This window comes from Protopterus annectens, chromosome 2.part1 (genome assembly GCF_019279795.1).
Source record: "Protopterus annectens isolate FY-2018-M chromosome 2.part1, PAN1.0, whole genome shotgun sequence".
Classification (NCBI taxonomy): Eukaryota; Metazoa; Chordata; order Ceratodontiformes; family Protopteridae; genus Protopterus; species Protopterus annectens.
In genome coordinates, this window is record NC_056729.1 from 612,887,939 (window position 1) to 612,903,399 (window position 15,461).

General features: G+C 42.7%; 1 protein-coding gene across 1 annotated transcript in view; it reads right to left on the bottom strand.

Annotated features, from left to right (window-relative positions):
* Positions 1-4,914: 4,914 nt before the first annotated feature.
* LOC122794876 (nuclear body protein SP140-like protein) overlaps positions 4,915-15,461 on the bottom strand; it is a 619,738-nt gene continuing 609,191 nt past the window's right edge. The window contains exon 12 of the mRNA XM_044063475.1: positions 4,915-5,532. Within this exon, the coding sequence (XP_043919410.1) occupies positions 5,383-5,532 (150 nt within the window). The 3' untranslated portion in view covers positions 4,915-5,382. The remainder of the gene's footprint in view (positions 5,533-15,461) is intronic.

Genomic DNA, 15,461 nt, shown 5'->3' on the forward strand with positions numbered 1-15,461 from the left:
GTAACTAACATGCACAGAAAGGGAATTGGAGATCATATTTTGGACCATAGCAGTTGCCATCTACCACGTACTTTGAAGGCGCTACCTTATAATGAATTAAGGAGAGTCAGCAGGCTATGCAACGATGAAATGGGCCTAGAAAAGGAAATAATAAAAACATGTATTAATTTCAAGCAAAGGGTGATGAAAATGCTATTTTAGATGCCCTTCATAAAATAATAGATACCAGCTTACTTCATAATAGGCCTTTAGTAAAAAAAGAGAGAGAATTTAATACTGTGCAGGAGTGTAGAAAAGTCTATTTTGTTACTGTATATAATATCTTAAGTGAAATCATTGATGCTATCAGATATTATTGGCACTACTTAATAGGGAAGGGGTAAAAAACACTTTGTAGAACTGTAAATATCTATTTCAAGAGAAGTAGAAATATCAAATACATGGTGGTACACGATGGATTTGTTTCACCTGGTGAGAAATTAAATCTGCAGGTTTTAGAATGTGGCACCTTCCCTTGTGGAATGCGTTCGGTTTGTTCCAACATTACCAAATGTTTTGAAAAAATAAATGGTGTAAAATTCTGTTCCACTTCTGCTTTTACACGTATAACTAAATCAGTGGTATATGCTTTGTCTTGCCCCTGTAACTTGTTTTATATAGGGGAGGCTAAAAGAATATTCAAATTACGGTTGCAAGAACATATTAGAGACATAAATAATAATGCTATGAGCCCTACAGCTTTACATTTCTTTTACTTGTTATAGCAGTGACTTTTCACTGTTAAAAGCTTGTATTTTGGAAGATACATCAGAAACAGATAAAGTGTTAATGAAAAAGAAATTATTGTATAAAGAGACTTTATATATTTCAAAATTTAATACATTATCTCCAGCAGGTTTAAACAGTGAATGTAACTGGAGTGTGTGTCTTTAAAATGTATATATGATTATTTTAATTCATGGCTGATTAATTAGGCGACTGTTTGATTAATTGTATTTAAGTGAATGTGTGTGTGTGTATCCATTCGTGAGAGGGAGCTGAAGTTCTGTTTAGAGAGTCTGCCATGGCATTTTCTGTTGAGGGAATGTAAACTGCTACTATGGATGTTTATAGTTCTTGCTAGAGTCCAAATTTGGATGGCTAAGCTGCAAAGAGGATAGGATCTTGTTTATGTACCACAGCACAGTCATATTGTCTGTGATCACTTACTTCCTGGGATTAGGGCTAATTTGAAGGTTTGTAGGGCCAAATGGAGTGCCTTCATTTGATATTTATGTGGACCTTTAGTCTCAGTGTGGACCATTTTCCCTGTACAGTGATCTGTTTCTGGCTGAGCTGCAGTTCTTGTACCCCAACCCAGGTCTGATGAGTCTGTGGTGAGTTCTAGCAGGGAGGGGGGGGGGGGCAGGTACCTGAAGTGGGATACTCTGGTTGTGGTGGATGGCAGAGATCCACCACTGGAGTTCTGTCTTCAGAAACTGGAGGAGTTTCCAGGGGATGGGAGCATTGGCTCCATAAGTTCAAGATCCATTGGATCTTTCTCATGTGGAATCTTCCTAGGGGCAACATGGGTATTAGGGATGCCATGTGTCCTAGCATCCTTAGGAATCCGCGTGCTGGCAATGAAGTAAGGTTGATAAAAGTGTGTTGAGGTAGATTGCCAGGTCCAGAATTCTTTGTTCTGGGATGAAGGCTTTCATTAAGTCTGTTCTGATTCTGCATCCCAAAAAACAGTCTGTGTGGCTTGCAGATGAGACTTTTCCTTGTTTATAGTGAACCCCAGTTGGGTTAGGGTGTTTATCACTAGTCTTCGGTGCTCTTGGAGGACTTGGTGGTTTTGATGAAGTACCACAAGGTCTAGTTATGGGTATATCTGTATACCCTGTGTTCTGCAGTGAGCAATGAAGGGTGCTAGACACTTTGTGAACACTTGAGAGGCTGTGGAAAGCCCAAAGGGCAAGGCAGAGATTGAAAATGCCAGGAACCTACTGCAAAGGAATTTACTGTAGTCTGGGTGAATGGGAATGTAAAGGTAGGCATCCTTCAAATCCAAGGCCACCATGTAGGCTTGAGAGGGAATGAGTGGAAGCAGCAAAGGTAAGGTGATCATTTTGAAGCCGGCTACCTTGAGAAACAGGTTTAGGAAAGATAGATCCAAGATTGGTCTCCATGGGCCATCTTTCCTTGGCACCAAAAACATTCTTGAGTAAAAATTTTTGTTTCTTTGGGTGGGTGTTATTTTTCTATGGTGTCCGGGGCTAGTAGTTGTTGAATGATAGCGGAGAAGAGGTGGACTTGGTTTGCTGGAGACTGAGGGATTCCCTGGAAGGGGAGTAACATCCACTAAGTCATAACGTAACCCCTCTGAATGACAGAAAGTACCCATCTTTCTGTTGTAATCTTCTGCCAGGACGGTAGGGAGAGGGTGAGGCGAAGGGACAGTGGGGCGTTTTGATTTAGTAATGGTAAGTCACAGCGGAGGTGGTCTGGATTGATCAGACTGGCTCCAAAAGGGGCAGTGGAAAGGGTGGAGGGAAACCTGAGGGTAGAGGTTTTCCTCAGTTACCAGTGTCCCTTTGTCTGCTGAGCTGTGTGGGAGGATTGCCTCCTGACAAAGGTTGTTTTCCGAGGATAGTTTCTGTGGTATCTGGGAATGGGAGATACCAGTAAATGTTTTAGGTTTAGTAGTTCTTTTCCCTTATCTTGAAGGGATTTAAGAAGTTCAGCTGAAGCCTGACCAAATAGCGCTTTACTGTCCGGGGCCATCAAGCAGCTTTGTTTGTACATCTAAGGGCAGTGGCTGAAGTCTCAGCCAGGAGTAGCACCTTAGTACTGAGCCAGAAGCAGCAGATTTGGATGAAGGTTCCACAGCATCATAACTGCACTTGGAGTGCATAGTTACTTGGGATGTTGTGGAGAATAGGTTGTCAAGCTGAGTTTTAATGTTGGATTCAGGGACCTCAGAGAGTAGGGTGGAAACCTTAGCAATAGTGTCCAGGACATACCTAGCCATGTGGGTTTGGTAGTTCAAGGCTCTTATAGCAAGGGTAGAGGAGGTATACAGCTTTTTCCCTAGTCTGTCCATAAATGTACTGTCTTTATCAGCAGGACAGAGGGTAGAAGGAGGCAATTACCTAGATGTCTTATCTGCAGAGACTGCAATTAACAGTAGGGTCTGCTGGTGGGTTTCTAAAGAGGAATTGGGTGCTCTGTGGGACTTTATAAAAATGGTCAGGATGTTTTGATGCTGGTGGTTGTGAATATGGAGTCTGAGAGGCAGCTAAGAAAGCATCCTGGAAGGCAGGGAGCAAAGGGGGCACAGCTGAAGAGGATGGCTGTTCCATTTGCAGCAGGTCAAAGTATCTTTTCTTACAGTCTGAGACCTCTGAGGCCTGCCACTTAAAATGTTCCCTCATGAGGGAGATGGTATCACCAAAGGCAAATTCTTCTCCAGGGGACTCTGAAGTAATTGGATCCTCTTTCTCTGGGGTAATGATGTCTTTGGGTGAATCAATTTGAGATTCATAGGTCACAGAATCTTCATCTGTGGAAGGCTCTTCCTCTGACACAAGCAAAGGGGTCCTGTAGAAGAAACAGTTGGTTGCTGTTGAGACTGTAGGGCCTGGAATGCCTTAAACAAGCTTTGAGAGAAAACTTCCCAACCTGGAACAGGTTGTGGTTCTGTGTGCCTTACTTTTTGTTTTCTCCTCATTGGAGTAGACTGTAGAGAGCCAGGGAGCCGACATCTGGGTAGATGGCATAACAGCAGAGCCCTCTGACGGAATGAATTGTGGCTCCCCCTCCATCAACAGGAGCCGACAACTGATTTGCCTCAGTGGATGGACACGAGGTTTCCACCAGTCCAGCTTCCATCATGGTTCCTGAACCTAATAAGGAAACGGGGGTCTGAAGAGATTCTGGGCTTTCATCAGCCTCAAGAATCTCCCCAGACGCCTGAGGCGCAGCATGGGAATTGAGCCTCGTTTTCTTGGCCTTTTTCCTCGGCAGCTCTTCGGACAAGCCTGCTCCTCCCTCCATACCGAGCGGGAGACGTCAGAGCCTCTGATTTTCTAAATAAAGAGGAAGCGCGGCCAAATGGCTATGAAGGGTTTTTGGAACAAATGATTTGCAAACAGGACAGGATGTATGGTCGCAGGCCTCGCCTAAACAGAATACGCACTTATCGTGAGAGTCCTTGTGAGGAATCTGTCTCCCACAAGCACATGTCCCCTTTCTAGTGGACATGCATGTATTAGCAAAAAACCAAAAGGAAACAAATGAAAACCCCACAGGGTACTTATCTGTAGCAGTTTGTAGTGGACGTCCGAATTAGCAATCTACTGTCCAAACTGGCGAACTGGAGTCAGACGTTCACTGCAGCAGAAAAATTCTGAAGAGGGTACGTGCAGACGTCACTTTTATACCCTACGTTGTTTTTTATGGCCCTAGCGCAGGACGCGTCACATACCCTCCTGAAACAAGACTTTGGTATACTGGCCGGATGTCAGCGCTGCAGGCAGCAACCTCCCTACTGTTATGAATACTGCTACATGTGAATAGGACATCATGTTTTACTTGCATTCTGTATAAATGGAAATGGGCCGTTAATGCCAAAACACATTTAGGCTTGAAGAAAATCACTCTAGTTCATGTTTAGCAGCATATATTATTCAGTCTTCTCTGCAGTTTAGTGCATGACAACGAATAAGGTTGGTTAATGCACACAAATCCTTGCACTGCACTGTTTGTGACAGAGTTGTGCTGTGCACATGGTATTCAGATTTGCACATAATCTAGAACTGATCTGGTGATACAACATTTACAAAAAATGAAATGCTCAAGTGTTAAACAGTTGTGTGGCACTAGTAAGAAAAACGGTTTTGAAACATATCTAATGTACAATATGCTACTTCATGTTCTCAAGGTAAGCTGCAACGTTTATTTGCAATCACAGGGCCTTACAGTTTAAAATTTGAAATAAACAAGTCAAAAATAAGTAGTTTTACAGAACCACATGTGGGCAATGTTATAAACTCTTAAACCCCTACCAAATATCTGCAAAAGCTTTTAAGGTAGAAAAGCTTTTAAAATATTTTATTTGAGAAGCACTAAAGTAATATTACAGTAAAAAAACGTGTTTTCCCATTGCATAAAAATCTCCTAAGGCACATTTTGGTACATTATATCCTAAGACAGACTTACAAAAGATAAAAAAACAAAAGAAAAAACTTAGAAACAGGTTACAGTTCAAATGACCATGTTTGGAATTATTTATATTCAGTGTCTGCTGACGTAATTAATGAATCTGGTATGATGTCAAATACTTCACAGAAAGTTTTGTCAAAATCTTCATGGAGCTTTCTTCCCATCCGTCCAAATTCATTACTCTAAAAGAAAAAAACACACACATCCATCAATTGTCATACTCAGTTCTTCTGACTCATTCTCCTCTCCCCGAATGTCAAACACGTCAAAGAATGCTTTCTCAAAATCTTCCTGGAGTTTTCTTCTCCAATGTTCAGTTTCATAATTCTACAAGACAAAACATACATTGTCCAACTATCATCAAATTCAGCAGTACTTCATGCTGATTCTTTATCTCCCCTAAGCTAGGATAGGTCACTATGTAACATATACTGTTTTATATTTCATTTGAAAACTGGCCAAAGCGAACTGATCCAACAGATCCTTTTTAGCCACAAGCCGAGTTGCATGCATAAGTGCTGCAAACATGCATGGGTACAAAATTCTGTATAAATATTTAAGACTTGCAGACATTAGATAAGGAAAGTGTGATAGAAAATATACACATCCCCAATACACAAAAGCAGTAATGTGCAAGTGCAGACAAAATAAGTGGTAGAGTTGTGCAAGAATTCATCAAAACAGAAAGTAGTATTCTCTCTGGATTTAAAAGGGTACAAGGAAAACTGAAAGTTGGAAAGAAATGGGTATGAAGAAAAAGGATTAGGGGTTTGTAAGGATTTGCTGAAAGGATAACAGAAAATGGTGGAAAACAGATTAATCCGTCTCTCTAAGCATTCTGCAACTGGCAAATTGTGTAAGTAATTTTGCAAGTAGGATTTAAAAGCTGAGAGATAAGGGGTGGTAAGACTGAATATCATTGGCAGTGTGTACACAATTTTGTAATGGAAAAAATAAACAAGGTGGACTAGGATTACCTAATTTGAGGGGTTATTTTAGAGCAACACAGTTAATGTTCTTATACATAGCACAAACAGAAAACTATAATTCAAAGTGGAAAGGAATGATGCTGACACAAGAAGCTCAAGAAACAAGGAGAGACTGGTAGTTTGGATGCAGACTCTTAAGGAGAGCAACCAAAATCATACAGAGTATTACATTCATAAAATAGCACGGAGTACTCCAAGAACCAAATCAGCACGAAAATGGAGGAGAGAGATTTTGCCAACAGGGTTGACTGTGGTCAGGGATAGAGGTAAAAGGCAAGAGGGGGCGGGAATTTATTGGAGAAAACTGGCAAAGGAACCAAGGCATTGGGAGCAAATAACTAGAAAGGGAAAGGTAACAGAATGGGAAGAGGCCAAGAGATCACGTTCCCTATCAAGGACTGATATCAGAGTAAAGGCAAAGAGAAAGAAATAGGGGGCTCCTAAATGAAAGACCAGCACTGGCAGTTTTTTTAACAGAATCTAGAGCAGCAGCTGCCGTTAAAAAAGGAATAATTAGTAAAGCATATAAAACGCTGCATGATAATTATAAGAATCAATCAGAGGAGCTTAGAAAGGATTGGGAAGAAAGACTGGATAAGAAATTCACAAAGAGACACTGGGGGATATATGTATATCTCCCAAATATGCAACAAAGTCTAGAAGACTTAGGATCTTTGCCTGGAAATGTTTGCATAGGTATTTTTATACCAAAGTAGACTCCAAAAAAATTTTCCTCAGGTGGATAGCAAATGTTGGAGATGTGACAGGCAAGAAAGAGGCAGCTGGGAGCATATATTTTGGGAGTGTAATGACCTGGCAGACTTTTGGGATTTCCTGCAGACCACTCTGTCAGAGATGCTAGGTGAGCAGATTGGACTGACTGGGGAAATTAGTTTTTTGAGTTATGCTACACAATCGGAATTGCCTAGAGATAGTAACGCCTTGCTGAGTCTAATTATGGTGGCTGCCAAAAAAGCAATTACTAGAAAATGGAAATCAAAGTCTAGACCAACTTTATTAGAAGTAGTGAATATAGTAACAGAGATGGAACTGGAATTGGTATCTTTAGAACAGGGAAGGAGCAAACTACAAAGGAAAAATGGGAACTATGGGAACAAAATATGCACACCAGGAATGAGGTTTAAGCAGGATTTGAATGAGCCATATAATGCCTAACCGATGACTGGTTTATAAGTGATGTATAATGTTTACAACTACAGTTGTTTCAATGGTGTATGTGATGTAAACTGTTTGCAACTAGTGATATCATTTTGTACGTTTGTAAGATTGCCTTTGTCATATGTGTAAATTTAAGATATTTGGGGGGGGGGGAATCCAAGCAGCAGGTGCAAGTCTTGTGAAGGCCTGTTTTGAAAAATGACAAGAAGGGATGCATAGTGTATTTGTGTGTGTAAACTGTCATCTAAGCAGATAGCATTGATGAATAATTGCTAGTCAGCTAAGAGGTGACAAATTTTGTAGTCTGTAGATGGCAATGAAGAGAGACAATTTTCAGTAACAGGCCATCAAGCAAAGCTTGAAAGGCTACAGTGATAAATCTATATATTGTGGGACAGTCAAAGGTGGCCAGTGACGGGTTGTCTACATGGTGCAGATGGCTGGATTCCTAACTATGACCTAGGCGACAAGCATTTAATTAGAGGCTCTGTCATTTAGAGAGCCATGCAGGTTGGAATAGTAGTGAAGGCATCTGGCCCCTTCTCTTCCAGGACAAATGGAGGGTTGTGAGCACTTGAGCAGCACATAGTGAAGTGCCATTTCCCCAACGGAGACCAAGAAAACCAACTCCTGTGCATGAGGGATGAGATGAGGGTGAGTTGCTGGCTCTGTCCCTTGTGGAAATAAAGGATGACCCAACTCAGCAAGTCAGCTGCATGACCCTCCTTTCAATCCTTAGCTGAGAGAGGCTGTGGAGAGCTGGTGTATAAAGGTAAAAAGTACAGTTGTATAAAATCTAAACCGTAGAGGATCTTCTCTTCATAGTTGCAGTATAGTATTCTTTACCCAAAGGATCTCCAAGGACAGCCCTACATCTGGCCAGTATATCAAAGCCTTCAGCTCTTATAGTTACCTTACTTCACACGTATGATCCAGGTAGGGCATAAAGGTGACTTACAGATGCAGATAAAACTGAAAAAGCCCCTGGAGGAACAGAATATCCTCAGGGCCAAACAGGAATAGATGCACTACAAAAGGAAAAATAAAGTAGTGAGAAGGGCCCCTTGGCCAGGAGGGCAACCAGAACACAGGGCAAGGGACAGGATAGAGTGGGGAAGGAGAGAGGGACTGAATACTGCAACAGTGAAGAGGATATCTAATGTTATGGTAAGATTTTACACAACTGTCCTATATCCTTCCATCACTGTTGCAGTATTCTTCACTTAAGAGAAAGTACAAGAATTCAAGAGGATGCCTGGGAGGAGGATGGCAGAGACGAACCCTCCCATAAACCCATGCCAGTTAGCCTTTGTAAAGCCTGCTCTGGCCCTGGAAACATCTAATTTGTAATGTTTAGTGAAAGTATAAACAGGGGACCAAGTAAAAGCCTGAAGGATAGGAGGAAGCACCCCTCCTAGTAGAATGTGCATTTACAGATGAGAAAAGACATTTGCCATGAGAACAAAAGGAAATGGCATGAGAAATCCTGGAGAAGATGGCTTGCTTAGAAACAGCCAAACCCACAGTCCTGGGGTGTAAAGAAACAAAAAGCTGTTTGATCTGCAAAAAATGTTAGCTTTACCTAAATATCAGAGTTATCTACGCAAATCCAAGGTGTGAAGAACCTTCTCACTGGCAGATTGTGGAGAAGGAAGGAAGACGAATAGACAGATAAAGGGACAACTCTGACCACCCTGGACATAAAAGAAGGCTCAGTATGAAGAAACTCCACGTCTCTATGGAAAACTAAACTAAACAAATAGCCACGAGGACCTAAGTTTCAGAAACACACTTGGCTGAATTAAGAGACAAAAGCAGAACAGTCTTCCAAGTAAAATGTTGCAAGGAAATAGGCTCAAAAGGAGGATGGGTCAATTTTTAAAGTAAAAAAAATTGAGATCCCAAGAAGGCAGAACAGGCTTCCTGGGAGGCCTGATATGAAAGAGACCTTTAAAAAATTGCTTGACCTGAAATCTAGATGCCAGAGGAGGATTCAAGAAGAAACTGCTGAAAGCTGAGCTTTCACTAAAGAATATGCCAACCCAGCATGGAGCAGATCACAAAAATAAGAGAACAAATGGAACCACTACAGATGCAGAATCCTGACTGAGAAAGGCACTAAACAGAAAATAGTTTCCATTTGGAAATGCACCATTTTCTAGAAGTGGGTTTCCTGTCCTCCTGCAGAACCTGAAGCATGTTCTCAAAGCAGGTACCTAAAAGGGATCAAAACCCTATCACCCACAGTGTCATTTGAAAAGTAAATAAGCTAGGATGGATAAGAGACCCCTTTTGTCTTGTGTGAGAAAATGTAACCAGTGAGGTAACTTTAGGGGGGATTTCCCCCAGACAAACAGAAGGGGGAAACAATGTTGCCTGGGCCAAAAGAAACTTGCCAGCAAGATTTTGGGAAGAGTCCTGCCTGATCTTGTACAAAACAAGCAGTAACACAGGAGGTGGGGGGGAGGCATACAGAAACATCTCCTAAGGATGACAGTACATCCAACTTTCCAAACCAAAACTTGAAATTCTGGAACAGAATACAGGAAGTTGCCTGTTCACAGGGGAGGCAAAAAGATCTACCAGAGTAATACCCCACCAATGGGCAATGTCCAGGAACATATCTCTGTGAAACATCTGAGCTCGTGTGCTGGACCTGCCCAAGGATTTTGCCACTAGATTGTGCTCTGAGGGAATGTAAACTGCCTGAAGAGTCACTTGATTCTGGATAGCTAGATCCTAGGCCTGAAGAGCTAGTCTGCAAAGATAGATCTTGTGCCCCCCCCCCCGACATACCACATCACAGTGATACTATCTGTGAAAACCTTGAGGAGGCCTGAGAGAAGAGGGAATTAAAGGCTTGCAGAGCTAGAAAAAGCCCTAATCTCCTTTAGTTGATGTGGTCTGACCTCCGAGGAGGCCAGAGACCCTGAACATTTAGGGGACCAAAGGAGGCACCTCACATACCTTGGCTGAGAAGTCTGTAAAGAGATCCTGAGTGGGAACTGGAACTTGAATGGGAAGCCCTGGTTTGAGAGAAAGTTGATGAACCCACCAAAGAAGATCGAGCTTGAGAGAGGGGAGGAAAGGTGCCAGCAACTTGATGGGTAGCAATGTTGAAGCCATACCAATTTGGAGGTACAACTGAATTCTCATATGTAGCCTGGCAAGAGGCAGCATGGGAATGGTGGATGCCATGAACCCCAGAATCCTGAGAAATTTCTTGGCTGTGACAGATGCCAGAGAAGAAGGGATTTGAAAAAGGTTACTGACAGTCTTGGGGTTAGGCAAAGACACCAACATGGGAACTGTCTGAAACCTGCAGCTGAGGAAAATATGATTTGGAAAGACATCACACCTACTTTTCTGAAGGTTTATGGTAAACCTCAGACTGTGTACAAAGCAAGCAGTAAACCTGGGATTCTGAAGCAGTCTGCTGGAGGAAGGAGCTTGAATAAGAAAATTGTCTAAATAGGAAAAAAAATCTGACAGGAGCAAGGCATCTGGTAAAGGGCAAAGCAGAGAAATTAAAATGCAATGACGAGACAGTGAAAAGTAAAAATTCCTGAAAGAAGGATGAATGGGGATATGAAGGTATGCACCCTTGAGATCCAGAGATACCAGAAAAGCCTGTGGAAGAAGAGTCAGACACAATGTCTGAAGGGATAACCTCTGAAATGAAGGATTATTGAGAAACTTGTTCAGCAGGGAAAGATTCAGAATTGGTGTCCATGTACCCTCCCTTTCATTGGACCAAAACCATTCTGAAATAAAATCCTTTCCCTACCAGGGTGGGAGGCATGGGTTGAATGGTACCCCTTAGCAAAAATAGTGAACATCTGGGTAACAAGGCAGCTTTTCCCAAGGAGGTTGAGGAATGCCTGAAAAGGGAGGAAGGGACTTCCAAACCATGAAATATCACTTGATAGACAATGGACAGACTCAAGACTCTGAAGTGACTCATAGCTAATTTGGAAAAGAGAGGGAAATATTGAAGGACAAAGGAACCATTGTCAAGGGAAGGAGGAAGCAAACAGTCAAACAGAACTAAGTTTGTCCTGAAAAGAAGGCTTCCGGGAGGTAGTCTGAGTAGACTTGCGTAGGAGGCACAAGCCTAGAGCCTTTCTTACCCTTGTGAGGAGGGCAAGATTGCCTACAAAGGCAGACTTGGAGGGATAATTTAGGAATGGGGGAAAAAAGATATGTTTTGGCTCCTGCAAGGTTTTGCCCCTGTCCTAGAGGGACTTCAAAAGGTCAGCAGCAGCAGATCCAAAAAGACTCACTATCCAAAGGAGCATCAAAAAGTTTGGCCTTAATGTTGTCAGGCAAAGCCCAAAGACAAGAATAACTCCTTATAAATGCAATCAAAGGCAGCAGTCCTGGTGGAGGTATCAGCTGCATTTGATTGAATGGCGGGCAACTTGTGAAGTGGAGCCCATCAGGGAAAGGGTTGGAGCCTTCCCTAACAAAGGTCAGAAACCACTTGAGAAAGGAGAGCCAAAACATATCTGCTCACATGAGTCTGGCAGTTAATGGCTCTAAATGACCAAGTTGCAGCAGCGCAAACTTCTTGCATAACCTTCCTAGGGCTCTATCCTTATCTGAGGGCAACAGCTTGAAGAGCAGCAACGTGGATGGTTCGTTAGGAAACTGACACTACAGAAGGTTCACCAGAAGAGCATTTATGATGAAATTTGCACTTCTCAGGCATTTTATAGAGCCTATCTGAATTTTCAGGAGCAGGAGAAGGACTAAAGAAGCTGACAAAATGGTAATCCAAAAAGGCAGCCAGAAAAGGAGGAAGAGCAAATGGGTTGACGGACTCCATCTACAGGAGCTTATAATACACCTTTTCTTGAATATCAGACACTTAATACCACTTAAATAGTCCATAACATGGGCAAAGGTATCCCCAAAGGAGAGCATTCCAAAGGGTAGTCTGGATCCTCCTCCTCTGAACCACAGCTCAAGAGGAAAGGGATTTAGGAAGAATAAGCCAGGGATTCTTCCCCCGAGTTCAGATCCTCATCCAAGGAATCCAATTACCTAGGCTTCCTCAGTGGACTGGAAGACCATGGAAGAGCAGCAACAGATATACCCCTTGAAGAGCTTCAAGGCCAAAGCATTAAATAAACCCAGAGTTGAAATCCTATTTATGTTAGGGATCCTTAACAAGGGAAAAATGCCTAGTCTGTTTCTTTTTCTGTGGGAGGTCCGCTTGAAATACCTTTGGAGGATCAGACCCCTGAGGTGACTACAATAGTTATAGGAATCGCCTCCCTCACCAAGATCTGAGGAATCTCCCTTGGTCCTTTGGGTATAATCAGCCAACCTTCCCCCTCAATGTCAAGGAAAGAAGTTTAAAAAGCCTCAGAGAACATGAGAGATGCCAGACCCATGCTGGCCTCTGATGGGGTCGTGGTAGAGGAATACAAAGCAAGCACTGGGCGGTCCTCCAAGTTTTCACCAGTCTCGGGAGACATCTGATGAAGGATGGACAACAGCCAGATCAGACCTTTTTTGGCCTTCATGGCAGACAGCTGGCCTTCTGGATGGGAAGGTTCTACCACAGCACACTGAGCCAACAAGTTAAGTTGGTTCTCCAGGTCTATGAGCAAAGTGGAGAGGTGACTATGCAAGGTCTTAGGCACAAACACCTGGCATATAGAACACTGTGCATGATCGTGGGAAGCACCCAAACAAAAAAATAGTCACAATATTCTTTATGGGGACTGCCTCCCACATGGACATTTTCCTTGCTGGATGACATGAACACAAGAGAAGAGAAGGAAAGTACAGTTTTGTACCTACCATAAATGTAGATGTTCAAAGATCCACATTGCTGCAGTCCTTACACTTTGATATTCGGGCCGACCGAGGACAGCGGACTACCCAAGTATAAGGCTGACGTCGGTCAAGGCACATTTGACTGACATCAGGACGTCAGGGTACAAATGCGCATGACCGACGTCATATCCTCAGTCTTTTCTTGCCCCAGATGTCAAAAGACCCTAAAAATAAAGGACAAAACCAAAAGACAGCAAACAACCAACCAACCACCCTTGCACTAACTATATGTACAATATATACAATATACACAATATGTACAACCCAACCCACACAACCACCTCTAACTACAGAGGGGAAGGAGGGAGGGTAAATTGGACTGCAGCAATGTGGATCTTCGAACATCTACATTTATGGTAGGTACAAAACTGTACTATGTTCTTCATCTCACATTGCTGCAGTCCTTACACTTGGGTAGAATCCCAAAGCAGAGGAAAGGGAGGATGGCTAACTACAAGGAAGCAGGAGCTGCCAAGATGCCCTGCAAAACAGCAGTGGCAAAACCAGCCCTGGATTTAGAGTAAAGTGGCAGGTGATAATGCCTAGAGAAAGTATGCACTGAACTCCAAGTAGCTGCCTCCAAAATATCCTTGGTTGCCACTCCCCTCAAAAAAGCTGTTGAAGTGGCAGTAGCCCTAGTGGAATGAGGCCTAATCCCAGCTGGGATCTCCTTACCATGATGGGAATAACAGAAAGCAATGCAAAACCCAATCCACTTAGAAATAGTTTGTTTTGACACAGGCTTGCCCTGAGAACTCAAAGCAAAAGAAACAAACAACTGCTGAGACTGCCTGAACCCTTTAGTTCTGTCCAAATAATAACGCAACTGCCTGTGTACATCTAAAGTGTGCAAAATCTTTTCCCCTTTATTTTGGGGATTTGCATAAAAAGTAGGCAAATGAATAGTTTGGTTTAAAGCCACACTAGAAACCACCTTAGGCATAAAGGAAGGATTAGTACTTAATGATACCCTATCCTTATGGAAAATCAAGAAAGGCTCAACCGCCATAAGGGCCTGCAATTCAGAAACCCTTCTTGCAGAGGTAATGGCCAACAAAAAAGCAGTCTTCCATGACAAATATTTCAACTCAGAAGTAGCTGCAGGCTCAAAAGGTTGTAGAGTGAGTTTCTCCAACACAAAATTGAGATCCCAAGCAGGAGTAGGAGCTCTTCGTGGGGGTCTTATATTCTTTGCCCCTCTAAGAAATTGCTTGAACAAAGGATGAGAAAACAATATTGGGTCGCAATCATAGTGAGCCGAAATTGCTGCAGCATGAACTTTAATAGAAGAGAAAGACAAACCTTTGTCTAGTAACTCAGTAAGATATTGAAGAGCCACACACAAATTAGGCTCAGAAACATCAAAATCTTTTGCTGCACTCCAAAATAAAAATCTCTTCCATTTGTCTGCGTACACTTTCCTTGTACTAGGCCTTCTAGCTTCCAAAATAACATTCAAAATTTGCTGAGGAAGTGGAGGCCCACTATGGTTCAAAACAGAATATGCCAGGCTGTTAGGTGCAGAGTGTGAAGCTTGACATTTAGCAAATGGCTGTCCTCCTGCGACAACAGGTGTGGAATCGAAGGCAAAGGCCATGGAGGCTTCCGTACCAGACTTCTCAGTAATGGGTACCAGTGCTGTCGAGGCCAATCCGGAGCTATTAAAATCATCCTTGGCTTGTCCTGTCTGACCTTTAGAAGTACCTTTGGGAGGAGAGGCAGAGGCGGAAAGGCATACACATGAAGATTGCTCCAATTGAAAGAAAGAGCATCCACTCTCCAAGCTGTGGGATGAAACCTTTTTGTGCAAAACTTTGGCAGCTGATGGTTTAGTGGAGAAGCGAACAGATCTATGTCTGGAGTTCCCCATGACACTGTCAATTTCTGAAATACATGAGGATCCAATTTCCACTCGTGGGGATCCATAATTCGTCTGCTCAACACATCTGCTAAGGAGTTCTGTGCTCCTGGCAGAAACCTTGCCTGAAGATTGAGCTGTAAACTGAGAGCAGTCTCCCACAAAATCATTGCTTGCCTGCATAGAGGATAAGAATGCGTTCCCCCTTGCTTGTTGGTGTACCACATGACAGTTGTGTTGTCCGTTAGAATCAACACCTGCCCTGGAAGAAGTAATTCCTTGAAAGCTATTAATGCAAACTGGACTGCTAACATCTCCTTCATGTTGATATGTAGATGTTGTAGTCTGACAGGCCACTTGTTTTGTATCCACTTTCCATTTAG